The 27,514-nt window shown below is 41.7% G+C and overlaps 1 protein-coding gene across 7 annotated transcripts in view; it reads right to left on the bottom strand.

The window, feature by feature from the left end:
- Positions 1-27,255, bottom strand: part of LOC129866629 (membrane-associated guanylate kinase, WW and PDZ domain-containing protein 2-like) — a 274,270-nt gene extending 247,015 nt beyond the window's left edge. For 2 of the 7 annotated variants that reach the window (XM_055939391.1, XM_055939390.1), the window contains exon 1: positions 26,325-27,245. In XM_055939391.1, coding sequence (XP_055795366.1) covers positions 26,325-26,622 — 298 coding nt within the window. In that variant the 5' untranslated portion in view covers positions 26,623-27,245. Of the gene's footprint in view, positions 1-26,324 lie in introns of all 7 variants that reach the window. The other 5 variants (XM_055939392.1, XM_055939393.1, XM_055939396.1 and 2 more) reach the window with 4 other exon arrangements.
- Positions 27,256-27,514: the final 259 nt, after the last annotated feature.

Genomic DNA, 27,514 nt, shown 5'->3' on the forward strand with positions numbered 1-27,514 from the left:
GCTGGACATGACGAGAGATGAGTTCGGATTGGTCTGCCATGCAGCGGGCTTCTGTCTATAATATGAACTGGTCAGTATGTGTAGGTAATCCTTTCTAATGCAGCTTTTTTTATTTGATATATCACGTAGGAGAACTGCATAAGTGCTGCTCTCCACGTTCTGGAGGACCGAGTTCAGAAATCAGCGGAATCAGAGTGTGATAGCTAAGGAGATGGAGAAAATTCTGCCATTTGATTGCAAATATGCAGAGGCAGTCGAAAATAGAACACATAGAAAGCTGTTGTATAAAACACCTGGCTCCAGAGGACATCTTCAAACTAAGGGAAACCATGGAATCGTGACAGAGGGAGAAGCATCCATCCATGTATATGGATAAGAGAGTCTAGCTAGCTACATTTTCAGATATTACATTTTTCTAAGTTAAAGTGTACTGTTAGCTAGCTAATGGTAGCTGGCTGGCTAGCTAGCTAACGTCACGTGTATGATCTGTGTAGTAATATTACTCGTTTCTCAGAGCCATTTGCATTGCTAGTTATAGCCTAATGTTAGCTAGCTAACATTTAACCTGGTTGGTTAGCTACCTGCAGGTAAATGCAGGGTTGTAACGTTATTAGTTGGGATTATGGTTCATAATACCAATGGTCAGAGTGAGCTATTCTCTCATTTGTGTCTGGAAGTAGCTAGCAAGCTAGCCATTGTTAGCCAGTTAGCTTGGGTTCTTGACGTCTGTTGTTAGGTCAGAACGCTCGGATCAAACCTACTCCTCGGCCAGAGCGTCCTGTGTGCAATCTGAACACAGTTTACGGATGCCCAGAGCACACTCTGGCACTCCAGTTTAAAATTACGAACACACCCGTAGTATAAGCCAGCCTTTAGTCTTGAAATCTATGGTTGTTTAGTACATAGCCTCACATGTGAATCCTTAAAGAGATGTGTGGGGCTACAGCCTTAAGACGGTGTGAACGATGCTGAATGGGTAGGTACCAAAACATTCAAGGGCCATTTTCTCAAAAGTGCAGTTACAAGTTGATCAACTTTCAAAGCATAATTACTTTCCCAATTGTTCCTCAACTGTAGTGTAATATATACCATTTTCTAGCTCTGAGTCTCTACTTTTATCCAATGTAAAAAACACAATTTCCAAATGTTGCTACAGAAGACTGAATCGAGCCAGTCGGTCACATTTAGCATCTCCTAGCTTCCATGCATAGCCTACAAGCCACTGATGCAGACCTGGAACTTTGGAACATCTACATTTTAAGAAGTCTAATAAATCCATGTAATATAACCTACACCGTCACAATAAATCCATTATTTATTTTAGACAGGTCTAAAGACGCATGATATGAAGAAAATGTAGTGTATTTCAGAAGAACAGGACAGCATACTCTGAGTTGTCTTCATGTTAGGCCCTGATCTGGCTATGCCATATGGCTGTGGGCTACACTAGTTCATTTAGCAGATATGATTTGCTCACAATTCAGTGGCATCATTTTATGGTATGAAGAATACAATTGAACGCAGCTCAATAAAATGGAAAGGATATTTTCTCCAGACAATTTGAGAGACTGCGCCCATGCGGCTACTCTGTGTTGAGAGGTTAAAAAAGAAATAGGTACTCCTATAATTTACAGTTATTTATGTAACATTAGGTGTGATATAAATGTTGCGCTATATGTTTAGATTTTTAATACATTCTAAACATGCATGACAACTTTAATGACGATTTCACAAAAAAAAAGTTGCATGAAAAGCATGAGCTCTGCTTTGTTTTTAGCGCAGGCTGTACACAATTCATCAGTCTCTCATTCACAATTTGATAATTTGCCCGGCTACATCCCCTTTGTGTGGCTGTAATGCCACCTAATAAAATCCATGCATTTTGCACGGCTGAATATAATATTTATAATTCCTTTCTCCAGGCTGCATGCCAAATCACCTCTCACTCACGTGATCGGGTGTTTTTCACAGGCTACAAGAGAAGACAGACCACACATCAGAGATGCAACTGAGCCCGTCCTCATCCAATTCCCGAGGTGCATATTGAAGATATACTGTCCACACATACTTTGTTAGCCAACAATATGAGTAGGCCTAATGAACAGCAAAATCACTAACCTGTCAATCTACTATCCCCCATTCTATTCTGTGCAAGAAATAAATATTCCAAACATAGTCTGGGGCTGTTGTGGGATGCGATAGATCCCAAATTAATTCAACCACTAGGATCAAAAAAAATGTTTTAAGCAATGAGCCTGACGCAATAGATGAGAACGTTTAGCTTAAAATGTTGATAAACTATGAGGGTTTTTTTACATTATGAGCGTAGCAATGCACACACGGCAGTAGCCTATAAGCGTGAATATTCCATTAGCAGGAAAACACCATTCTCAAAATTGATCACAAATGCGATTATTCATGTAGTGGTTTTATTATAAAGGAGCATTTTAATAGAAAAAAAAATTCTTCCCCAAATTTGAAACTCACACGCTGCGTATGTACAGTGCATTTGGAAAGTATTCAGACCCCTTGATTTTTTCACATTTTGTTACGTTACAGACTTATTCTAAAATGGATGAAATTGTTTTTTCCCTCATCAATCTACACACAATACCCCATACAAAGACAAAGCAAAAATAGGTTTAAAAAATGTTGCAATTTGTTTAAACTGAAATATCATATTTACATAAGTATTCAGATCCTTTGCTCAGTACTTTGTTGAAGCACCTTTGGCAGTGATTACAGCCTCGGGTCTTCTTGGGTATGACGCTACAAGCTTGGCACACTTGTATTTGGGGAGTTTCTCCCATTCTTCTCTGCAGATCTTCTCAAGCTTTGTCAGGTCGCCGCACAGCAATTGTCAAGTATCTCCAGAGATGTTCGATCGGGTTCAAGTCCGGGCTCTGGCTGGGCCACTCAAGGACATTCAGAGACTTGCCCTGAAGCCACTCCTGCGCTGTCTTTGATGTGTGCTTAGGGTCGTGGTCCCGCTGGAATGAGAACCTTCGCCCCAGTCTGAGGACCTGAGAGCTCTGGAACAGGTTTTCATTAAGCATCTCTCTGTACTTTATTCCGTTCATATTTCCCTCGATCCTGAGTGGCCTCCCAGTGCCTGCCGCTGAAAAACATTCCCACAGCATGATGCTACCACCACCCTACTTTACCATAGGGATGGTGCTAGGTTTCCTCCAGACGTGACGCTTGGCATTCAGGCCAAAGAGTTCAATCTTGGATTAATCAGAAAAGAGATTAATCAGAAAAATCTTGGATTAATCAGAAAATCTTGTTTCTCATGGTCAGAGAGTCTGTACGTGCCTTTTGGCAAACTCCAAGCGGGCCGTCATGTGCCTTTTACTGAGGAGTGGCTTCCGTCTTGCCACTCTACCATTAAGGCCTGATTGTTGTGCTGCAGAGATGGTTTTCCTTCTGGAAGATTCTTCCATCTCCACAGAGGAACTCTGGAGCTCAGTCAGAGTGACCATCGGGTTCTTGGTTACCTCCCTGACCAAGGCCCTTCTCCTCCGATTGCTCAGTTTGGCCGGGTGGCCAGCTCTAGGAAGAGCCTTGGTGGTTCCAAACTTCTTCCGTTTAAGAATGATGGAGACCACTGTGTTCTTTGGGATCTTTAAAGCTGCAGAAATTTTGTGGTACCCTTCCCCAGATCTGTGCCTCGACACAATTCTGTCTTGGAGCTCTACAGACAATTCCTTCGACCTCATGGCTTGGTTTTTGCTCTGACATGCACTGGTCAACTGTTTAACCTTATATAGACAGGTGTGTGCCTTTCCAAATCATGTCCAATCAATTGAATTTACCGCAGGTGGACTCCAATCAAGTTGTAGATCATTGTAAACACGATGTACACAAGCTCAATTTCAAATCTCATAGCAAAAAGTCTGAATACTTACATAAATACGGTATTTCCATTTGAAATTTGATAAAAGAACAGTTTTTGCTTTGTCATTATGGGGTATTGTGTGTAGATTGTTGAGCAAAAGCATTAATTTAATCAATTTTAGAATAAGGCTGTAACGTAATAAAATGTGGAAAAAGTAAAGGGATGTGAATACTATCCGAATGTCAGTTAGGCTCTACACCCATTGTAAAGCAGATTAATGTGCTTCATTTTAAGAAGTTATTTGGCCACTTTATTTGTGATACAAACCTTATCAAAACATATAGGCCTAGAACATTTAGCAACAAAAAAACATGCACTGTTTCTTGCCTTAAGTTGGGCATAATTCACAAGTGATAACATATCATTCATAGGTGATAGGCTAATATTGTCACCCATCACATTATTATTGATTTATCCTTGTCTTTACAAATACTAAATAATATGTGTGAAATTTGTTTTGATTTAGAATGGACCATTAACATCCACCTGTCTCGAAACAGGGGCAGCGGGAAAAAAAGGTAATCTATGCACTTAAAGAGTGAATGGAGGACGCTTTTCCTGTGGTTAATTTTCATGCGAGCCAGGTAGGCTATACTCCTGTTGTAAAGAGAAGCAATGTGCTTAATATCAGGAAAGTTGAGAAATAAATATATTAGGCCTAGCCTATAGAAAGATCACTCTGTTCTCTCACACAATTGCATAGCCATAGAAATGTTGAGCAACATGAGCTCATAGGCTCTCATGAAGTGTTTGATTACATTTTCCATTACATTTGCATTGATGTCAGAGTGATTAGAGAGACAATAGAGTGCTGAGTACCAGGCAGTTAGCAAGTTTGGTAGGCTTCTAATGACCATCAGCAGCATCAGAGCTTGGAGAAGCCAAATTACCATGACTAAAACAGTCATGTGGAATTTGACTGCAATCATGACCCGTGACCGCCGATGTGGCGGTAATACGGTCACCATAACAGCCCTACACACAGGATGGTCATACAGTGAATGAAGACTTCCTCACAAACAGAGAGGACACTCATTCAGTAGGACATTCATATCATCTTCACAAGTATGTACAAGCTAAGGTTACACTACGTACACACACTGTATCCTACCCACTGGCACTGTCATGTATAAATGTCAAACATGTCCAGCCACTCATGCATACACAATGACAATGATGTTTACTGTCCTTAAAAAGAGGAATTGCTTTTACAGGAGCACACACACACTACAGTTACACAAACCCTGTCACACACACTCAAGATCAACCGTGCACATGACCACACACGCTTGCAAATGTGCGCACACACACTAGAGGACGACCAATTATGATTTTTCAACGCCGATACCGATTATTAGAGGGCCGAAAAAGCCGATACCGATTAAATCGGCCGATTTTTTTATTCATTTGTAATAATGACAATTACAACAATACTGAATGAAAACTTATTTTAACTTAATATAATACATCAATAAAATCTATTTAGCCTCAAATAAATAATGAAACATGTTCAATTTGGTTTAAATAATGCAAAAACAAAGTGTTGGAGAAGAAAGTAAAAGTGCAATATGTGCCATGTAAGAAAGCTAATGTTTAAGTTCCTTGCTCAGAACATGAGAACATATGAAAGTTGGTGGTTCCTTTTAACATGAGTCTTCCATATTCCCCGATAAGAAGTTTTAGGTTGTAGTAATTAAAGGAATTATAGGACTATTTCTCTCTATACGATTTGTATTTCATATACCTTTGACTATTGGATATTCTTATAGGCACTTTAGTATTGCCAGTGTAACAGTATAGCTTCCATCCCTCTCCTCGCCGCTACCTGGGCTCGAACCAGGCACACATTGACAACAGCCACCCTCGAAGCAGCGTTACCCATGCAGAGCAAGGGGAACAACTACTCCAAGTCTCAGAGCGAGTGACGTTTGAAACGCTATTAGCGCGCACCCCGCTAACTAGCTAGCCATTTCACATCGGTTAGACCAGCCTCATCTCGGGAGTTGATAGGCTTGAAGTCATAAACAGTGCAATGCTTGAAGCATTGCAAAGAGCTGCTGGCAAAGAGCATGAAAGTCAGACTGCTCTATCAAATAATAGACTTAATTATAACATAATAACACACAGAAATACGAGCCTTAGGTCATTAATATGGTCGAATCCGGAAACTTTCATCTCGAAAACAAAACATTTATTCTTTCAGTGAAATACGGAACCGTTCCGTATTTTATCGAACAGGTTGCATCCATGAGTCTAAATATTCCTGTTACATTGCACAACCTTCAATGTTATGTCATAATTACGTAAAATTCTGGCAAATTAGTTCGCAATGAGCCATGCGGCCCAAACTGTTGCTTATACTCTGACTCTGCATGCAATGAACGCAAGAGAAGTGACACAATTTCACCTGGTTAATATTGCCTGCTAACCTGGATTTCTTTTAGCTAAATATGCAGGTTAAAAAATATATACTTCTGTGTATTGATTTTAAGAAAGGCAGTGATGTTTAAATAAATGCTTTTTAAAAATAAAATAAAATAAGCGTCCAAAATTACCAATTTCCGATTGTTATGAAAACTTGAAAATCGGCCCTAATTAAATCGTCCATTCCGATTAAATCGGTCGACCTCTAACACACACATACGCGCACAGAATCACTGCCTCTAGACAGTGTAAACTGCACAGATCTGAATCAAACACACACATACACACATGCACACAGCTTCTAACCCTGGCGATGACAATTGTACAGATTCGATCTGGGAAAAAAACACATAGCTCTTCCTCATCAATAACATCATATGTAAAAATGAAGGTCACCATTTTAGCCAAGCTCTGAGGCACTGGTGAATTCGACCACAACATAACTCTGCTGGTTAGAGCAGGAGAGGAGAGAGAGGAACAGAGGAGAGCAAACCAACAACAAAAAAACGGTAGCTGATTGGGAAAAGCCTGATTAACAAGATGATCAGACGGTCGGAGTGTGAAGATCAGAACTGACACAATCAGAGCTGAACACATACATACACACGCATGCACAGCTGCAAGGAAACACACACCAGCACAGACAGCGTAGGCACCTCATCAGCAGCTGGCCCAGCTGGCAGGACTGGTAAAATAGGTCCGCTGTTCTCCACAGGTATACATCCACAGAGAGCCCTGTCCTCCCAGTCGTCCTCTAGCCCTGTGCCCAGACACGGAGCATCCTCTACTGTTTTGGCCAGCCTCTATGTCCCTCTGTCCCTGGTTCTTTACCGATGCTCCAAGCACACAGCCCCCGCTGCAGCTAATTTACATCCCAGGAACGGCGATGGAGACGGTGGAAGAGAGATAGAGACCAGTGGGAGACGACAGAGGGGAAAAGAATTCTGCCAGTGGGAAGCCGGCCTCATCCAGATCTGGATGCTGATTGGTTAGAGGGGTTCTACAGTCCTGTAGTGCCCCCTGTTGACTGACGGCAGTAGTGCACTGAGGTGCAGATCCAGATGATAAAATGTATCATAAGGGACTGGAATTACACACCTCATTCAAACCATGATAAAGCAGGGAGAGAACATGCGATTCTGGTGCAGGCTTGCAGCCTGCAAAGTATAGACTAGCGAATTTGATTTTAATTTTGAAATAATAGGGCCTATTTGTAGAATTAGTAGGCTGACGCATATATATACACACACCTTTCATAAAATGTTCCCTAATGTTATTAGCCTACCTCCTCTGTCTCTCGCTGTTGTTGCTTCATTCCTTTCAACAGCTAAATTAAATACGTTTTGTTTTCCTTATCTTCGTCATTCTAATGACATCCTTGAATAATATACTGTAGGAATAGAATTAGATGCAGAAGGCCTTCACTTCTCTTCATGAAGATTGAATGGTTATGGGTCTGAATAAATAACTGCTATAGCCTTCCGCCATTGCACATTCACTCTTCTTTCAAACTACCCGCGAGTTCTATTGGCTGCTGTATTTAACGTTCAGCAAACAACAGCAAATATTCCATTTGTATAATCTTTGATTATTACATTGGTATAAGAAATGCAAAAAAAATGATGTCCAGCAAGCTATTGTAGTCTAGCTTTTCCTGCATGGGACTCCAAGGAGAGTCCCATGATGGAGAGAGTCCAGCTGAGCACAGGTGCATTCGTATTGCGCAAGAGACAGAAGCTATAAGTTAGAAGCTTACTATGCATAACCCATCATTAATTAGCTAATTATAAGGCTAATACTGCATGGAATATATTACCTGAAGGTGACCCCTGAAAGCCAGATGGAGATGGGTAAATGATATGGAGCATTCTGTCTTTATATACTATTACTGTACCACAGGCATAAAACGTTACGATGATGAGATGATAGGTCTACAAGCATTGTGAACTACACTCCATACTGAGATGGGCTGTCTGTCCCCACCCGGAGTGTTGATGATTCATCATGGAGAGGTCGTAGAAAAGCCAGATTTAGACAATCACATATAATTTAACAGTTTCATTTCACACAATGCAGTTCATATTAATAATTTATTATCATTTACCGGTTTCTCACAGTTATTTATCCTGGAAAAAGGGAGTGGTTTTGGGCGGTATATTCTGGTAAATCTCAGTAACCAGGTTCCCGCCATTCAAACCTAGTAACTACACAAACCCTAAGAGAAAGAATGTATTCAGGACAACAGGACAGGAAACACTGTGTCCAAATTAGATGAATGTGTGCTTTACACTGCTATGAAATTATTTCATTTTTTAATGATCATGCAAAAATAAACAAATGATGACTGGTGACCTTTGACATGGCACTCTTTCACACTCCTCAACATAGCAGAAATAAACATAAGAAAAACATGAATATCGTTTGAATCATCAGGACCCCAGAAGGGGGCCTGAGACTTTCTCAATCAGAGATTTACAGCCTGGTTTACATTGTCAGATAAGGATAGAGGTTTTTAATGTCCAACATTTTTGTAATGCAAAAGCACCATGCAAAAAAAAAATTAAATACTGTAAACCTAATTATAATCTCAGACAATAATTTATTTGGAAATTTTTCTTTAACAATGTGCATTATAAGGAGGCAAGTTTTTATATTGCTCAGTTCACTAAACTCTTGTTAAATGAAATTGCCTCTTTAGGGTTCAGGTTGTGCTAAATGAGGAGAGGGAGGAGTCGGACATGGGGCCATGTCAAAGGTCATCATTCATCACATTAATTGTCAATTGTCATTTGGACACAAATAACTTTGTCAGTCTGAGATACACAGTCGGTTTGTTCCCTGCAGCTGTCTGACTGCCTGCGGGGCCCATATAGTCTTCGCAAGGGGACTTTGACCATGCTTGTCACTTATGCTGGTTAAGTGTGCCTTGAATTCTAAATAAATCACTGACAGTCTCACCAGCAAAGCATGCCCACACCATCACACCACCTCCTCCATGCATCACGGTGGGAACCACACATGCGGAGATCGAGGGTGGTGCTTGGCCACGGCCATGGTTGCACTGGGCTCCACAGTGGGATCCCTATCCATTCTCTGCTTCCTGGGCTCCCTGGCTCACCTGATCAAACTGAGGAAACGCAAGTCACCCCCTAGTGGTCCCGAGAACCATCCTGATGGCTGCTGACCACCATGACATCAGCTTCATCTTATGTTCATCATTGTTCTTCCTCTGTCAACCATGGTTACCTGCAAGGAAACACGTGCCGTCATCATTGCGGTGCACAAAGAGGGCTTCACAGGCAAGGATATTGCTGCCAGTAAGATTGCACCTAAATCAGTCATTTATCGGATCATCAAGAACTTCAAGGAGAGCGGTCCAATTGTTGTGAAGAAGGCTTCAGGGCACCCAAGAAAGTCCAGCAAGCGCCAGGACCATCTCCTAAAGTTGATTCAGCTGCGGGATCGGTGCACCACCAGTACAGAGCTTGCTCAGGAATGGCAGCAGGCAGGTGGGAGAGCATCTGCACTCACAGTGAGGCGAAGACTTTGAGGATGCCCTGGTGTCAAGAAGGGCAGCAAAAAAGCCACTTCTCTCCAGGAAAAACATCAGGGACAGACTGATGTTCTGCAAAAGGTACAGGGATTGGACTGCTGAAGACTGGGGTAAAGTCATTTTCTCTGATGAATCCCCTTTCCGATTGTTTGGGGCATCCGGAAAAAAGCTTGTTAGGAGAAGACAAGGTGAGCGCTACCATCAGTCCTGTGTCATGCCAACAGTAAAGCATCCTGAGACCATTCATGTGTGGGGTTGCTTCTCAGCCAAGGGAGTGGGCTCACTCACAATTTTGCCTAAGAACACAGCCATGAATAAAGAATGGTACCAACACATCCTATGAGAGCAACTTCTCCCAACCATCCAGGAATAGTTTGGTGACAAACAATGCCTTTTCCAGCATGATGGAGCACCTTGCCATAAGGCAAAAGTGATAACTAAGTGGCTCTGGGAACAAAACATCGATATTTTGGGTCCATGGCCAGGAAAACTCCCCAGACCTTAATCCCAATTTGTGGTCAATCCTCAAGATGCGGGTGGACAAACAAAAACCCACAAATTCTGACAAACTCCAAGCATTGATTATGCAAGAATGGGCTGCCATCAGTCAGGATGTGGCCCAGAAGTGAATTGACAGCATGCCAGGGTGGATTGCAGAGGTCTTGAAAAAGAAGGGTCAACACTTCAAATATTGACTCTGCATCAACTTCATGTAATTGTCAATAAAAGCATTTGACACTTAAGCTTGTAATTATACTTCAGTATTCCATAGTAACATATGACAAAAATATCTAAAGACACTGAAGCAGCAAACTATGTGGAAATTAATGTGTCATTCTCAAAACTTTTGTTTGTGACTGTATATACACACGTTTTTCAACCATTTTCAGTTTTCTTTCTGTCGTCTGGTGGTCAAAGTAAGTGTGAAAAATCTCTGTCTCTCTCACAAGTTTGGAGAGCACTTTAGGTACAGTAAAGAAAAGTAGAAATAGTTCAGTACATTACTGGTTTCCTTCATCTTCTGCAACTAAGTTAGGAAGGACGCCTGCATCTTTGTAGTGACTGGGTGTATTGATAGACCATCCAAAGTGTAAGTAATAACTTCACCAGGCTCAAAAGGATACTCAATGTCTGTTTTTTTGCCTTCGACCAATAGGTGCCCCTCTTTGTGGGGCATTGGAAGACCTCCCTGGTCTTTGTGGTTGAATCTGTGTTTTGGTATTCACTGCTCGACTGAGGGACCTTACATATAATTCAATGTTTGGGGTACAGAGATGAAGTAGTCATTAAAAAAATCACATTAAACACTATTATTGAACACAAAGTTAGTCCATGCTACTTATTATGTGACCTGTTAAACAAGTTTTTACTCCTGAAATGATTTAGGCTTGCCATAACAAAGGTATTAAATACTTACTGACTCAAGACATTTCAGCTTTTCATTTTTAATGTTTTTTTTTACCTCAAAAAACATCATTCCACTTTGACATTATGTGGTATTGTGTGTAGGCCAGTGACTCAATCTACATGTAATCAATTTTAAATTGAGGCCCTGACAACAAAATGTGGAAAAAGTGAAGGGGAGTGAATACTGTACAAATCAATCTATTTCTATAACACTGCACAAACTCACAGAGAACTGCTTAGAAAGACTACCCTACAATCTCTCACTCACCATCTATACTAGTCCTTTCTGGATTGTTCCCGCTGAGTACATCTGCATTACTTTCCTATCTTACTTCCTTCTTCTTCTTCTTCCCCTACCCCCTCTTCCTTTCTTTCTTCCTCATCCCCTTGACTTCTTCCTCTCTTATCCCTTGCTCCTTCTCTCTACCTTTCTGATCTGCATCAATTTGACATAAAATGCTTTAAAAGCACCAAATAAACAGTTTGAATCCACCACAGAATGTGTGTGTTTACAAATCGGACAGCTACTGGGCGTTCGTACTGTGTGGATGTATAGATATATATATAGAAGTTCTCTCTGCTACCGCACGGCAAGCGGTAGCTGAGCGCCAAGTCTAGGTCCAAAAGGCTTCTAAACAGCTTCTACCCCCAAGCCATAAGACTCTTGAACATCTAATCAAATGGCCTGCATGAAAGCCAGATGACAGTGTGATCTCATTCTCCGTGACCGACGTGAGAAAAACATCTTGATTGTGCAACAATTTCCCATGGTTATTTAACAAATTCTTCAAGCTCTGTCAAATTGGTTGTTGATCATTGCTAGACATTCATTATCAGGTCTTGCCATAGATTTATAGTGTATTCGAAAAGTATTCAGAACCCTTTCCTTTTTCCACATTTTGATACATAAAAGCCTTATTCTAAAATGGATTAAAAATAAAAACAGTCTACACACAATACCCCATGATGACAAAGCAAAAACAGGTTTTTAGAAATGTTTGCAAATATATATATATATATATATATATATATATATATATATATATATATATATATACACAGTATATATAGCAAACTATAGTTTTGGCAAGTCGATTAGGACATCTACTATGTGCATGACACAAGTCATTTTTCCAACAATTGTTTACAGACAGAATATTACACTTAAAATACACTGTATCACAATTCCAGTGGGTCAGAAGTTTACATACACTAAATTGACTATGCCTTTAAACAGCTTGGAAAATTCCAGAAAATGGCGTCGTGACTTTAGAAGCTTCTGATAGGCTAATTGACATCATTTGAGTCAATTGGAGGTGTACCTGTGGATGTATTTCAAGGCCTACCTTCAAACTCAGTGCCTGTTTGCTTGACATCATGGGAAAATATGCCAAGACCTCAGAAAAAAATTGTGGACCTCCACAAGTTTGGTTCATCCTTGGGAGCAATTTCCAAACACCTAAAGGCACCACGTTCATCTGTAAAAACAATAGTACGCAAGTATAAACACCATGGGACCATGCAACCGTCATACTGCTCAGGAAGGAGACACATTCTGTCTCCTAGAGATGAACGTACTTTGGTGCAAAAAGTGTAAATCAATCCCAGGACAACAGCAAAGGACCTTGTGAAGATGCTGGAGGAAACAGATACAGCAGTATCTATATCCACAGTGTAATGTGCCTATATATCAACATAACCTGAAAGGCCACTCGGCAAGGAAGAAGACACTGCTCCAAAACCGCCATAAAAAAGCCAGATTAGGGCCTACAGCGGCACCTAGATCTTCTGTCAGACTTGGACCCTGACAGTGAAATTCAGAAAGACATAAAATAGTGTTCCAAAAAATATCCAGGAGCCAGATTTAGAAATAATAATAATATATCTAGACCTTCTACGCCATCAAAGGGAACATAAAATTCAACACACTAATTAGGATCTGGCTAAAAAATACTTCAAATCAGTAATAGATCCCATTGTCCTCTATGATTGTCAGTTCTGGGGTCCACTCACCAACCAAGAATTCACAAAATGGGACAAACACCCAATTGAGGGACTATACTTTAGCAAAACTCTGCATGGACTTTGTGTACAATGCAAAACCCCAAACAAGGCATGTAGAGCAGAGTTAGGACTATACCAGCTAGTTATAAAAATTCAGAAAAGAGCTGTTCAATTCTGCAAACAACTAAAAGGAAGCGTTGCCCACACATTCCACCACAACTCCCTCACTGACAAAGAGATGAACCTAGACAAGAGTCCACTCAGCATGCTGGTTATGGGGCTTTGTTCACAAACATTTTTTAAATGAATATGTAAAAAAACAGAATTCTACTTTGACATTATAAGGTATTGTGTGTCTAGGCCCGTGACAGAAAATATAAATTGAATCATCTTAAAATTCAGTCTGTAACACAAACTGTGGAAAGAGTGAACAGGCGTGAATACTTTCTGAAGGCATTGTTTAAATCAAATGACCAAACATTTTGCTAATGGTAAACCTGGTCTGATCAAGGCCAAGTTCTGATCACGCTCTCCGTAGCAGATGTGGGCAAGCCCTTTAAACAGGTCAACATTCACAAGGCCGCGAGGCCAGACGGATTACCAGGACGTGCACTCAGAGCATGCCCCGACCAACTGGCAAGTGTCTTCACTGACATTTTCAACCTCTCCCTGACCGAGTCTGTAATTAAAACATGTTTCAAGCAGATCACCAGTAGCACTCACGTCGGTAGCCATGAATTTAGAGGCCATGGCTCACATCAACACCATCATCCTGGATACCCTAGTCGCACTCCAACTCGCATACCGCCTCCACACTGCCCTTTCCCACCTGGACAAAAGGAACACCTATATGAGAATGCTGTTCATTGACTACAGCTCAGCATTCAACACCATAGAGCCCACAAAGCTCATCACTAAGCTAAGGACAGTGGGACTAAACAGCTCCCTCTGCAACTGGATCCTGGACTTCCTGACGGGCCGCCGCCAGGTGGTACGGGTAGGTAACAACACGTCTGCCACTCTGATCCTCAACACTGGGGTCCCTCAGGGCTGCGAGTTTAGTCCCCTCCTGTACTCTCTGTTAACCCACGACTGCGTGGCCAAACACAACTCCAACACCATCATTAAGTTTGCTGATTACACAACGGTGGCAAGCCTGATTACCGACAACGATGAGACCTGGCCAGGACAACAACCTCTCCCTCAACACGAGCAAGACAAAGGAGCTGATCGTAAACTACAGGAAAAGGAGGGCCAAACACGCCCTCATTCACATCGACAGGGCTGTACTGGAGCGGATCGAGAGTTTCAAGTTCCTTGGTGTCCACATCACCAACAAGCTATCATGGTCCAAACACACCAAAACAGTCATGAAGAGGGCACGACAACATCTTTCTCCCTCAGGAGACTGAAAAGATTTGGCATGTGTCCCCAGATCCTCAAAAAGTTCTACATTTGCACCAGAGAGCATCCTGACCAGCAACTGTGCGGCATATGACAATAAGACGCTACAGAGAGTAGTGTGCATGGCTCAGTACATCACTGGGGCCAAGCTTCCTTCCATCCAGGACCTTTAAACTAGGCAGTGTCAGAGGAAGGTCCCAAAAACTGTCAAAGACTCCAGTCACCCAAGTCGTAGACTGTTCTCTCTGCTACTGCACGACAAGCGGTACCGTAGCGCCAAGTCTAGGACCAAAACTCCTTAATAGCTTCTACCCCAAGCCATAAGACTGCTGAACAATTAATCAAATGGTTACCTGGACTATTTGCATTGACACCACCACTCCCTTTTGTTTTTATACTGCTGCTACTCGCTGTTTATTATCTATGCATAGTCACTTTACCCCTGCCTACATGTACAAATTACTTCGACTAACCTGTAACCCTGCACAATGACTCGGTACCGGTACCCCCTGTATATAGTCTCGTTGTAATTTTATTGTGTTACTTTTGTTTCAATTTTTTATTTAGTTTATTTAGTAAATATTTTCTTAACTCTATTTTCGTAAAACTACATTGTTGGTCAAGGGCTTGTAAGTAAGCATTTCACGGTAAGGTTGGATACTGCGCATGTTATATACAGCACGTGACAAATCAAAATGGATTTGATTTGAACAATCAAAATATAAACTCAGCAAAAGAAGAAATGTCACTTTTTCAAGACCCTGTCTATCAAAGATAATTCGTAAAAATCCAAATAACTTCACAGATCTTCATTGTAAAGGGGTTAAACACTGTTTCCCATGCTTGTTCAATGAACCATAAACAATTAATGAACACGCACCTGTGGAACGGTCGTTAAGACACTAACAGCTTACAGACGGTAGGCAATTAAGGTCACAGATATGAAAACTTAGGACACTAAAGAGGCTTTTCTACTGACTCTGAAAAACACCAAAAGAAAGATGCCCAGGGTCCCTGCTCATCTGCGTGAACGTGCCTTAGGCATGCTGCAAGGAGGCATGAGGACTGCAGATGTGGCCAGGGCAATAAATTGCAATGTCCGTACTGTGAGACGCCTAAAACAGAGCAACAGGGAGACAGGGCGGACAGCTGATTGTCCTCGCAGTGGCAGACAACGTGTAACAACACCTGCATAGGATTGGGACATCTGAACATTACACCTGCGGGTCAGGTACAGGATGGCAACAACAACTGCCTGAGTTACACCAGGAACGCACAATCCCTCCATCAGTGCTCAGACTGTCCGCAATAGGCTGAGAGTGGCTGGAATGAGAGTGGCAACAACGTCGCCTATGGACCAAAACCCACCGTCGATGGACCAGACAGGACTGGCAAAAAGTGCTCTTCACTGACGAGTTGCGGTTTTGTCTCACCAGGGGTGATGGTCAGATTCACGTTTATCGTCGAAGGAATGAATGTTTAACCGAGGCCTGTACTCTGGAGCGGGATCGATTTGGAGGTGGAGGGTCCGTCATGGTCTGGTGCGGTGTGTCACAGCCTCATTGGACTGAGCTTGTTGTTATTGCAGACAATCTCATCACTGTGCGTTACAGGGAAGACATCCTCCTCTCTCATGTGGTACCTTTCCTGCAGGCTAATCCTGACATGACCCTCCAGCATGACAATGCCACCAGACATACTGCTCAATCGTGTGCGTTATTTCCTGCAAGACAGGAATGTCAGTGTTCTGCCATGGCCAGAACACTCAATCCCATTGAGCACGTCTGGGACCTGTTGGATCGGAGGGTGAGGGCTAGGGCCACTCCCCCCAGAAATGTCCGGGAACTTGCAGGTGCCTTGGTGGAAGAGTGGGTTAACATCTCACAACAAGAACTGGCAAATCTGTTGCAGTCCATGAGGAGGAGATGCACTGCAGTACTTATTGCTGCTGGTGGCCACACCAGATACTGACTGTTACTTTTGATTTTGACCCCGCCTTTGTTCAGGGACACATTATTCAATTTGTGTTAGTCACATGTCTGAGGAACTTGTTCAGTTTATGTCTCAGTTGTTGAATCTTGTTATGTTCATACAAGTATTTACACATTTTAAGTTTGCTGTAAATAAAAACGCAGTTGACAGTGAGAGGACGTTTCTTTTTTTGCTGAGTTTGTATTTGCCATGCTAACAACAGGGTTAATAATATATCTGTGAGAATATCCAACTTGCTTTTATATCATTCTAAATTAATAATAATATATATATTTTCTTTTTTATATTTAAAAAATGCGAGAAAAAGGCCATTCTTGAACATGGGGTGAGACATTGTTACTAGTTTGTAAATAAAGCCAGTTTGTTATTTAGAATTATTTATTTATGTTTTTAGGAGGGAGAGAAACCAAAAAACTGGGAGATCAGCACAGGTATTGAACCAGCATCTGCAACAACACAGCTTGCACTGCTATGCCTGTGTCTTAGACTGTTGCGCCACTCAGGCCCTGTACAACGTGAAAGGTCGGCAGTGGCCTACAGTACTACATTAAGAACAAAATAATCCCAACAAAATAAAATAATAAACCTTAGTGTTTTAGTAAATAATACTGAAATCGTGCACAATTATCAGTTTCTATTTAGGTTTATGTCGCCCATTCATTGTCAGTTAGGGGCTCCCGAGGGACGCAGTGGTCCAAGACACTGCATCTCAGTGCAAGAGGTGCATCACATCCGGCCGTGATTGTGAGTCCCATTGGCCCAGCGTCGTCTGGATTTGGCCAAGGAAGGCCGTCATTGTAAATAAGAATTTGTTCTTAACTGACTTGCCTAGTTAAAAAAAGGTTTAAAAATGTAATAAAAAGGTAGAGACACAGTAGGATCCAAAAGCATAATCAGTGCTCTAACTCCCCCTTGTGGTGGTCTGGAGCAATGAAGTAGTGACGCAGGGTACCGTACTAAACCACAAATTACCTCTAAATCCCGGAGCATAATCGCACAACTTTTAGTGGCACAACCACTGTAGGTAACTAAAATAACCTCATTCAATCTAGCTAATTTCCAATTCATACAAAATTGGTTGACTACAGAGGTAGCAAAAGTGTACTTCAATGCAATGATACTCCCCCACGTAACATACTGCTTGACCAGTTTGGCCCAAGATTGCTGTACAACATTAAAACCCATTCAGTCGGTCTACAAACAGGCTCTCAAAGTACTTGATAGAAAGCCCATTAGCCATTATCACTGTTACATCCTCAGAAAGCATGAGCTCCTGAGTTGGGAAAATCTTGTGCAAAACACTGACGCATGTCTTGTATTCAAGATCCTAAATGGCCTGGCTCCTCCTCCACTTAGTACTTTTGTACTAAGAAAACCCAAACGCATGGCAGCAGATCCACAAGGTCTGCCATGAGAGGTGACTGTATAGTTCCTTGAAGGAAAAGCACCTTTAGTCAATATGCTTTCTCTGTGAGAGCTTCCCATGTCTGGAACACACTGCCATCTCTCTCACACTCACACACAGCCATCTTCTCACACTCACACACAAAAACATGGCCAAAGGCCATGTGTATTGCTGCTTTCCATGTTATCTGTAGCTTGTGAGGTGTGTAAACACTGTGTTGATTTTATGTATTGTATTTTATGTATTTGTTTTGTTGCTATTTATACTCTGCCGCTCTGTCTGCGTGCTCTGTCTGCGTGCTACGTGTTGCACTGCATATGCTCACTGCACATTGTATGTCTGTATTGTTATTGTCATTGTTTTTAAAATCACCTGCCCAGGGACTGTGGTTGAAAATTTGCTGGCTGGCTAAAACCGTCACTTTTACTGAAACGTTGATTAATGTAAAAATACAAATAAACTAAAACTCATGTATAGCCAGTTAGAATTGTAATGGCTTAGCAGATAGTATTTTCTTATTATCAGTATTTACCTGGCTAAAAGAGAAGGAATATAATATCTATTGTTTATAGGAAACTCATTCAACAATTCTAGTTGAAGTTACATGGAGAAAGGACTGGGGGGGGCGAAATATACTTCTTCCATCGGCAAAGAAACTCAAAAGGGGTGATGATATTAATTCACAAATATTTTGATCTGAATATGCAAATTGTTCAAACAGATCCGCAAGGTAGATGGATTCTTTTAAATATGTTATTGGACCATAAACAAATTTGGCTCATTAATCTATACTTTCCAAATAATGATGAACCAAGTATCTTTGAAAATACAAATAATAATTTATCAAGCAATACAAGACTATTGTCATGGTGGGAGATTTAAATACCTCAATGGAATGTAAAATCAATCACACTACAAACTATCACCCTTATGCACTTCAGGAAATCACAAATATCATGGATATTGTCACGATCGTGTGGAGGATTGACGGACCAAAACGCAGCATTAGGAAAATAAGCCATCTCCTTTTATTGGTGAAGAAGGCAAAACGAAACAAACACACTTACGAACTAACAAAACAAGAAAACGATCGTGAAGCTAAATAAACGATGTGCACACACAGGCTACAAACGTTTAACATAGACAACTACTCACCACAAATGAAAGCCTATGGCTACCCTAAATAAGGCTCCCAATCAGAGACAACCGAAATCAGCTGTCTCTAATTGGGAACTCGTTCAGGTAACCATAGACTCTCCTAGACAACTAAACATACATAGACAACGCTAGACACATGTACTCAACACAAACCCATATACTACACCAACAACCCCTTTACCATAGAAACACCCAAAACCAACAAAACACAAACATTCCCCATGTCACACCCTGACCTAACTAAAATAATAAAGAAAACAAAGAATACTAAGGCCAGGGCGTGACAGATATAATGGAACTAGTGGATATATGGAGGCTTAAATATCTTAACCTAGTGACATATACATGGCAGATGCTCAACCAAGCTAGTCGTCTTGACTACTTTCTTATGTCATTTTCGCTGGCTCCAAAAGTTTCAAAAGTATTGATAGGGAAAAGAATGTGATCAGACAATCAAATAATTGGCATATACATTACTCTTACAGAATTTCCACATGGGAAAGGGTATTGGAAATTGAATCGAAGCCTATTGGATGAAAACTTGTTTTTACCCAGGACAGAATCATTTAGAAATTACTTTTTCCAATAGGTACAGCAGATGCCATTATTGTATGGGACACTTTTAAAATGTGCCTTTAGAGGCCATGCAATTCAATACTCATCTTAAAAGAAAAGCAATTTAAGTCCAAATAATTAATATTAAGGAAAAAAAGAGAGACTAACAGTACAGATAGATAGCAACAAAAACAGTGTCATAGAGGCACAAAATACATTAGAGGGAAAACAAAAAGAAATGGAGGAAATTATTCAAGAAAGATGAAGTCTAATATATTATAAAAAATAATGCGGACTGGTTGGAATATGAGGGGAAAAATGCACCACTTTTTTTTTTTTTCTTCAACATAGAAATGCTACCAAAAAGGATTTACAGAAACAAATGACGGAAACTGAGGAACAAAGCATATGTTTCTGTTTCAGTCTCCTCCATCTCGACCAACCGATGTTAATTGTAAGGATTTTTTTCCTATTACTAATGTAAAATTAACAGCTGTACAGAAAGACTCATGTGAAGGCCAAAATACAGGGAAGGGACTTCTTGATGAAACTAAAGCCTTTAAGTAAAGGAAACCTCCAGGGTTGGATGGTAAATCAGTTTGATGTACTCACAAGGACCGTTATTAGCATGTTTTAACCACTCCTTTAAAAATGGTAGATTATCAGATACTCAACAATAAAGTCTGATTTCATTATTACTGAAACAGGACCCAAGTGTTAAGTATAAATATCCAGTCCGTTAAAAAAATTGGAGGCCCCTTACACACATCACAGTGTCGTGATGCAAAAAATTTTGCAATGTGCAAATGCATAGAATTAAAAAAAGGTATTGGCAGATATTATTCATCCTAATCAGACAGGTTTTTTACATGGACGAGACATTGGAAACATTATAAGACAAGTACTGGAAACTCTAGAACAGAATGAAAAAATAAAAAAATCGGGGAAACCAGGCCTGGTATTCACAGCTGACTTTGAAAAGGCTATACAAATGCTGGCACTATTTGAATTTTGGAGAATCTAGATACACAATGGGTTAAAGTTATGTATAGTAACCCTAGGTGTAAAATAGTAAATAATGGCTACTTTTAAGAAAGTATTCAAATGTCAAGAGGAGTAAAACAAGGTTGTCCACTATCGGCATATCTATTTATTATGCCCATCGAAATGTTAACTATTAAAATTAGATCCAGCAATAACATCAAAGGCCTAGAAATCCAGAGCTTAAAAACAAAAGGTGTCATTGTACGCTGATAAATCATGTTTTTTCTTTTAAATCCTAAATTTGGATCCCTCCACAGCCTCGTAGATGACATAGATACTTTTTCCTAATCTCTCTGGATGTCACGCCCTGACCTTAGTATTCTTTGTTTTCTTTATTATTTTTGGTTAGGTCAGGGTGTGACAAGGGTGATATATGTTTTTTGTCCTGTCTAAGGTTTTTGTATGTTTATGGGGTGTTACTAGTCTAGGTGTTTTGTATGTCTATGGTTGCCTAGATTGGTTCTCAATTAGAGGCAGCTGTTTAGCGTTGTCTCTGATTGGGAACCATATTAAGGCAGCCATATTCCTTGAGTATTTCGTGGGTGATTGTCTATGGTTCGTTTTGCTGTTTTTGTATAGTTCGTTCAGTGTTCTTTCTTCATTAAAGAATATGTACTCAAATCACGCTGCGCTTTGGTCTCATCACTATAACGAACGTGACAGAGTCACCCACCAACCAAGGACCAAGCAGCGTGGTATCGGGCAGCAGCGATTTCTGGACTCCCGGACATGGGAGGAGATTTTGGACGGAAAAGGACCCTGGGCACAGGCTGGGGAATATCGCCGCCCCAAGGCAGACCTGGAGGCAGCGAAAGCTGAGCGGCGGCGATATGAGGAGGCAGCATGGCAGCGCGACAGGCACGAGAGGCAGCCCCCAAATATTTTTTTGGGGGGGGCACACGGATATTGTGGCAGAGTCAGGTTGGAGACCTGAGCCCACTCCTCGTGCTTATTGTAAGCAGCGTGTTACTGGTCAGGCACCGTGTTATGCGGTTAAGCGCACGGTGTCGCCAGTACGCGCCCATAGCCCGGTGAGCTATAGGACAGCCCCCGGAAATTGTCATGCGAGTGTGGGCATCCAGCCAGGGCGTATTGTACCGGCACAGCATGTCTGGTCTCCGGTACGCCGTTTCGGTCCAGGGTATCCTGCGCAGGCTCTGCATGCTGTGTCTCCGGGGCGCTGGGAGGGTGCAGTGCAGTCTGTCCTGAGCCGCCTGAGCCGCCCATCTGTCCTGAAACGCCCGTCTGTCCTGAGCCGCCTGAGCCGCCCGTCAGTCAGGAGCCGCCTGAGCCGCCCGTCAGTCAGGAGCCGCCTGAGCCGCCCGTCAGTCTGCCAGAGTCTCCCTCCAGTCCGGATCGGCCAGAGTCTCCCTCCAGTCCGGATCGGCCAGAGTCTCCCTCCAGTCCGGATCGGCCAGAGTCTCCCTCCAGTCCGGATCGGCCAGAGTCTCCCTCCAGTCCGGATCGGCCAGAGTCTCCCTCCAGTCCGGATCGGCCAGAGTCTCCCTCCAGTCCGGATCGGCCAGAGTCTCCCTCCAGTCCGGATCGGCCAGAGTCTCCCTCCAGTCCGGATCTGCCAGAGTCTCCCTCCAATCCGGATCTGCCAGAGTCTCCCTCCAGTCCGGATCTGCCAGAGTCTCCCTCCAGTCCGGATCTGCCAGAGTCTCCCTCCAGTCCGGATCTGCCAGAGTCTCCCTCCAGTTCAGAGGCGCCACTTACTCCAGACTCAACATCAGTCCAGTGGCGTCCTCTAGTCCGGGGTCAATGGTGAGGGTTCCCGCTCCAGAGACATTACGTAAGTGGGCCGAGTCAGAAGTGGAGTGGGGTCCACGTCCCTCACCAGAACCGCCACAGTAGAGTTATGCCCACCCAGACCCTCCCCTATAGGCTTAGGTGTGCGGCCGGGAGTCTGCACCTTTGGGTGGGGGGGGGGGGGGGGGGGTACTGTCACGCCCTGACCTTAGTATTCTTTGTTTTTTTTGTTTTTTTTTGTTAGGTCAGGGTGTGACAAGGGTGATATATGTTTTTTGTCCTGTCTAGGGTTTTTGTATGTTTATGGGGTTGGTACTAGTCTAGGTGTTTTGTATGTCTATGGTTGCCTAGATTGGTTCTCAATTAGAGGCAGCTGTTTATCGTTGTCTCTGATTGGGAACCATATTTAGGCAGCCATATTCCTTGAGTATTTCGTGGGTGATTGTCTATGGTTAGTTGCCTGTGTCAGCACTATTATTATATAGCTTCACGTTCGTTCTGTTGTTTTTGTATAGTTCGTTCAGTGTTCTTTCTTCATTAAAGAAGATGCACTCAAATCACGCTGCGCTTTGGTCTCATCACTATAACGAATGTGACACTGGATTACAAACAAAAAAAGTTTACCAATAAAATAGTCTGACGGTGAAGTGACATACTCGGTATTCATATCCCGAAAGAAAGAAATTCTCACTATAATACATTTTAATAGAAAGTTGACAGAAAATAGATAAGATCTTGCTACCACGGAAATTAAAATACCTGTCTATTTGATGAAAAAAACAGATTTCTTTCATATCCCAGTTGACCTATTTGCTTATGGCCTTGCCTACACCTAGTGATTTAAAAAAAAAAATGATATGAGCAAAAAAATATTCATTTTTGGGGGGGAAAGGCAAGCCAAACAAAATTCAAACGGGCCTATTTATATAATGAGGGCAGAATTATAAAATATTAAAGCATAAGACCTCTCACTAAGGGCGTCAGTCATACAAAAAGTATACTTCAATCCAAACTGGTTCTCTAGCAGATTAGTAGGAATATCTCACCCCATGTTCAAGAAAGGCCTTTTTCCCCTTTATTCACACTACAACCTCTCACTTTTGGTTATTTGAAAATGAAATGAACTCCAAAATATCGCTATTTTTCGAACAAGATATAGAAAGTTGGTTGCAATTTCAGTGTAATCCACCAGAAAAGAGAACAAATATTACAACAAATATTATGGTTAAATCTAAAATGTACTAATTGATTAATATATATTATATATATATAGGGATAAAAAAAATTAAGGTATAATCTTTGTAAATGATATCCTGAATAGGACTGGTGGCGTTATGTCACACATGCGCCTACCAAAAATATATGGAAACGTCTGGTCTACTCAAAATTACAACCAACTCATTTCAGCATTACCACCCAAATGGAAGAGGCAAGTGGAAGGGGGAGAAAGTAAGGAACTTGTCTGTCGGGCCTGCATTAAAAAACTAAATTGGCTAAATTGTGATAAATAAAGAAATATATCAGTTTCATTTAAGGACCAAAAAATAATAATCAACTTGGCTACTACATGATTCCATGTGTTATTTCATAGTTGTGATGTCTTCACTATGATTTTAAAATATAGAAAATAGTCATAATAAAGAAAAACCCTGGAATGACTAGGTGTGTCCAAACTTTTTACTGGTATATGGAGGACTCTGCAAATGTTGCTGTCAATAGACAACAACAACAAAAAACACCCTGAGTGCATCAGACATGAAACATCAATACAAATGTAAAAACAGCAACAACAAAAAAATAGATAAACAAGTTCTGACTTCTTACGAGGTCGTCCTTTCATTATAGGATAGAGACTTGTTGCTGCACCAATCAAAGCAGTGGGGCATGGTCAAAACCACTCATCTTGGAGCTATGGAAAGCAGGGTTCCAAAATACAATCATACCCACGCAATTTTACCATTTATAAAATATTTGTTATGCAGTCTAGCTAAAAAATAAGTGAAACTTCAAATTATTCAACGGATTATGATAGTTTGGTGCTTAAGTTTAAAACGTTAATTTGCACCCCCTATTTTAATTTGCTCCACGGCCCAGACGGTGAAGTGTAGGCTACGGCAAAAAAAGTTGTTTGGCTCAGTCACGACTTGAGAGGAGGAAGAACTTTGCAGGTGTTTCTGACTGGGTAACATTGCAATAAAACCCAGCCCTGAAAAGAAACGTAGACTGAAAAGTATTAGCATGTCATATCATAAGGGAAAACGCATGGCATTGGCACTGAAAATATCTGAAGTTATCACTTCAGGTTTCCCACTTCAACCCCAAATATATCATACTGATTAAAACAATTGACTTAAATCGTTCTGCAACTTCATGGGGGAAGCTATGGGAATCGTCTTTCTACTGAAAAAAAGGGAATTGCCGTGCTTCCAGGAAATGAGCTGTTTTTTTAAGGCTCTCTGCCCCATGGCAAAACTAGTAGAATTGCATTACATTTGTTATAAAATTGCACAATTTTCTCTCTGACCCATGACAAAATGTGTAGAATTGCAGGAAACTCCTTCGTCAAGAGAGGGGCCACTAAAACGTTCTGCCAGAAGATTGGGGGGCCCCCCAACCAAATCTCACTTAGGGCCCCCAAAAGGCTGAGTGAGAATGTGACATGATATCCTTAGTTGATATTGACTGCTAAAATGAATGACTTTCATCTCAAAATGCAGTTTTAAAAAATGCAGTTGATTTCTGTATCTTATGTTTTAAAAAAGCATCATCGTTTAATGGCTGTAATGACAGGCTATCTATGTGCAGAGATTGTGAGCGCATGTTTACATGTATTCACGAGCATGTGCTGGGGGGGTGGGGGACGCAAACTTTTAACCACTCCTTTTTAGGGGTCACGGGTCAAAAGGTTTGAGAGCCACTGAGCTAGCAAACGGACCGCTGATTTGCTGTACAGCTATATAATTGGGTGCAGCGCAAACGTCAAATTATAGGGAGAGAGGATTGCCATTAATAAATATGCAGCTCCAAAAATGGTTTGGTGATCAAGAATATTCACTATCTACTTTGCAAGCTCACCAGCAATAAATGGGGCACCAAGCAACAATTACTAGCATAGGCCTACTGGTCTTTTGGCATGTAAAAAATGTTTGATATTAATAATTTACTTAATAAGTTTACATTTGGAATGAATTATTACATAATCAAAATGTATTGTAGACAAAATAATAAAAAGGGCTGTCTGGTCGCATTGAAGTCAGTGCATGTATAGATTTGTGACTTGACTTGCTCTTAGAATGCACAACTTGGGACTTGACCAGTTCGACTTGGGACTCAACTTGAGACTCAGACCTTGTGACTTGCTTGTTAGTAGAATAACAGGGATTTGGTCCCACCTCTGGTAGTAGTAGTGCATGTCAACATCAGAGGTGACCCCATAACAAAATGTGCACCTACGCCCTTCTGGGTATAACACTGGGGTAAATCCTGAATGGAAATGCGCCAATAGTCTATGCTTATGGACACTATTTCTCTTCCATTTGAGTGACATAGTTTGCGATAGGCCTACCCATTGACGACACATATATAGGCTATTTCTGATGAGTAGACATACATAAAATAGGCTACAACCAGACAGATGGCTCCTTATCTGTCGCTGTGTGGCGGCGGCTCACACACACTCATTCAATGTTCATGCTTTTACGCCTTTGGCCCCGTCTGGCATACCTCACCTTGTTTGACACATTTGAAGCGGATCGGATCTTTGCAGTGTTTGATGACAGCCAGAACATCCCGGGTGGTGAGCCCGGCCACCGGCGTGTCGTTGACCTCCAGCAGCAACTCATCCTGGGCCAGCTTGCCGCTCTGGACGGTCTCTTTTCCTTGTTTCACCTCCCCGAAGTAGGGGAACTGCCCAATCTCCGCGCCCCCCTTCAGCTCGAAGCCAAATTCTCCCTCTATGCTCCTGGTGACGACCGCTTCGTGGACTTTGTTGGTCCAGTGATTTTTCTTCGTCAGACTCTTGGACATCGTTGAGCGAGTATCACCAAACCGGGGCGCCCATCCGATAGCCTATCGTCTCATCCCGGCCTTTGTGTCATACAGATCGGCTCCCACCAGCTCAGAGCGCACACGGTAGCTCCATCACCGATGCACGCCGGGTGTAGTATCCGTCTAGCACGCAGCGCGTTCAGGTAGGGGGTCTGCAGTACAGCTCGGTGGAGAATCAGGCCGTCACACACACACACACAGGCAAGACACAGAAGATAGGCTACTAGCGGGTGAACCGGATGTGAAGTCTGGAGAAGGGGAGATTAATGGTTCGGAGAGGAGAGGAGGGATGGATGGAAAGGAAAAAAATTGAGTCGCAGATGAATGTTCTTTAGTCTGCACCGCCAGATTGCTCATAGCGCATAGACCAGTTGAGATTGAGCAGGCGCAGATTTAAAGCAACAAGCATCAAATCGTTTATTTCGTCGTCGTCCTCTTCCACCACAAACGTTTTCCATGTATTATTATGCTATTGCAGTAAAAAAAGGGAAAAAAGAGCATCTGATGTCGGCTGTCTGACTTGTCTCCGATAGCTGCAATACACACCACGAGTGTCTAACGGTCTGTGCTCAGTCAGTTAAAAGGTAGTGTATCCTAAATTGCCAACATAAAGTATTCACACCCCATTACCTTTTCAAGATGTTGTTGTGTTACAGCCTGAATGTAAAGTGGATTCAATTAAGATTGAGTGTCATTGGCCTACACACAATATTTAGGCTTGCCATAATGTCAAAATGGATCTGTGTTTTTTAGAGTTGAAATGAAAAGCTGAATAAGTATAAGTGAATAAGTATTCAACCGCTTTATGGCAAGCCTAAATAAGTTCAGGAGTAAAAAGTCTAATTAACAAGTGACATAATATGTTAAATGG

The sequence above is a fragment of the Salvelinus fontinalis genome, chromosome 12, assembly GCF_029448725.1.
Source record: "Salvelinus fontinalis isolate EN_2023a chromosome 12, ASM2944872v1, whole genome shotgun sequence".
NCBI classification, from domain to species: domain Eukaryota; kingdom Metazoa; phylum Chordata; class Actinopteri; order Salmoniformes; family Salmonidae; genus Salvelinus; species Salvelinus fontinalis.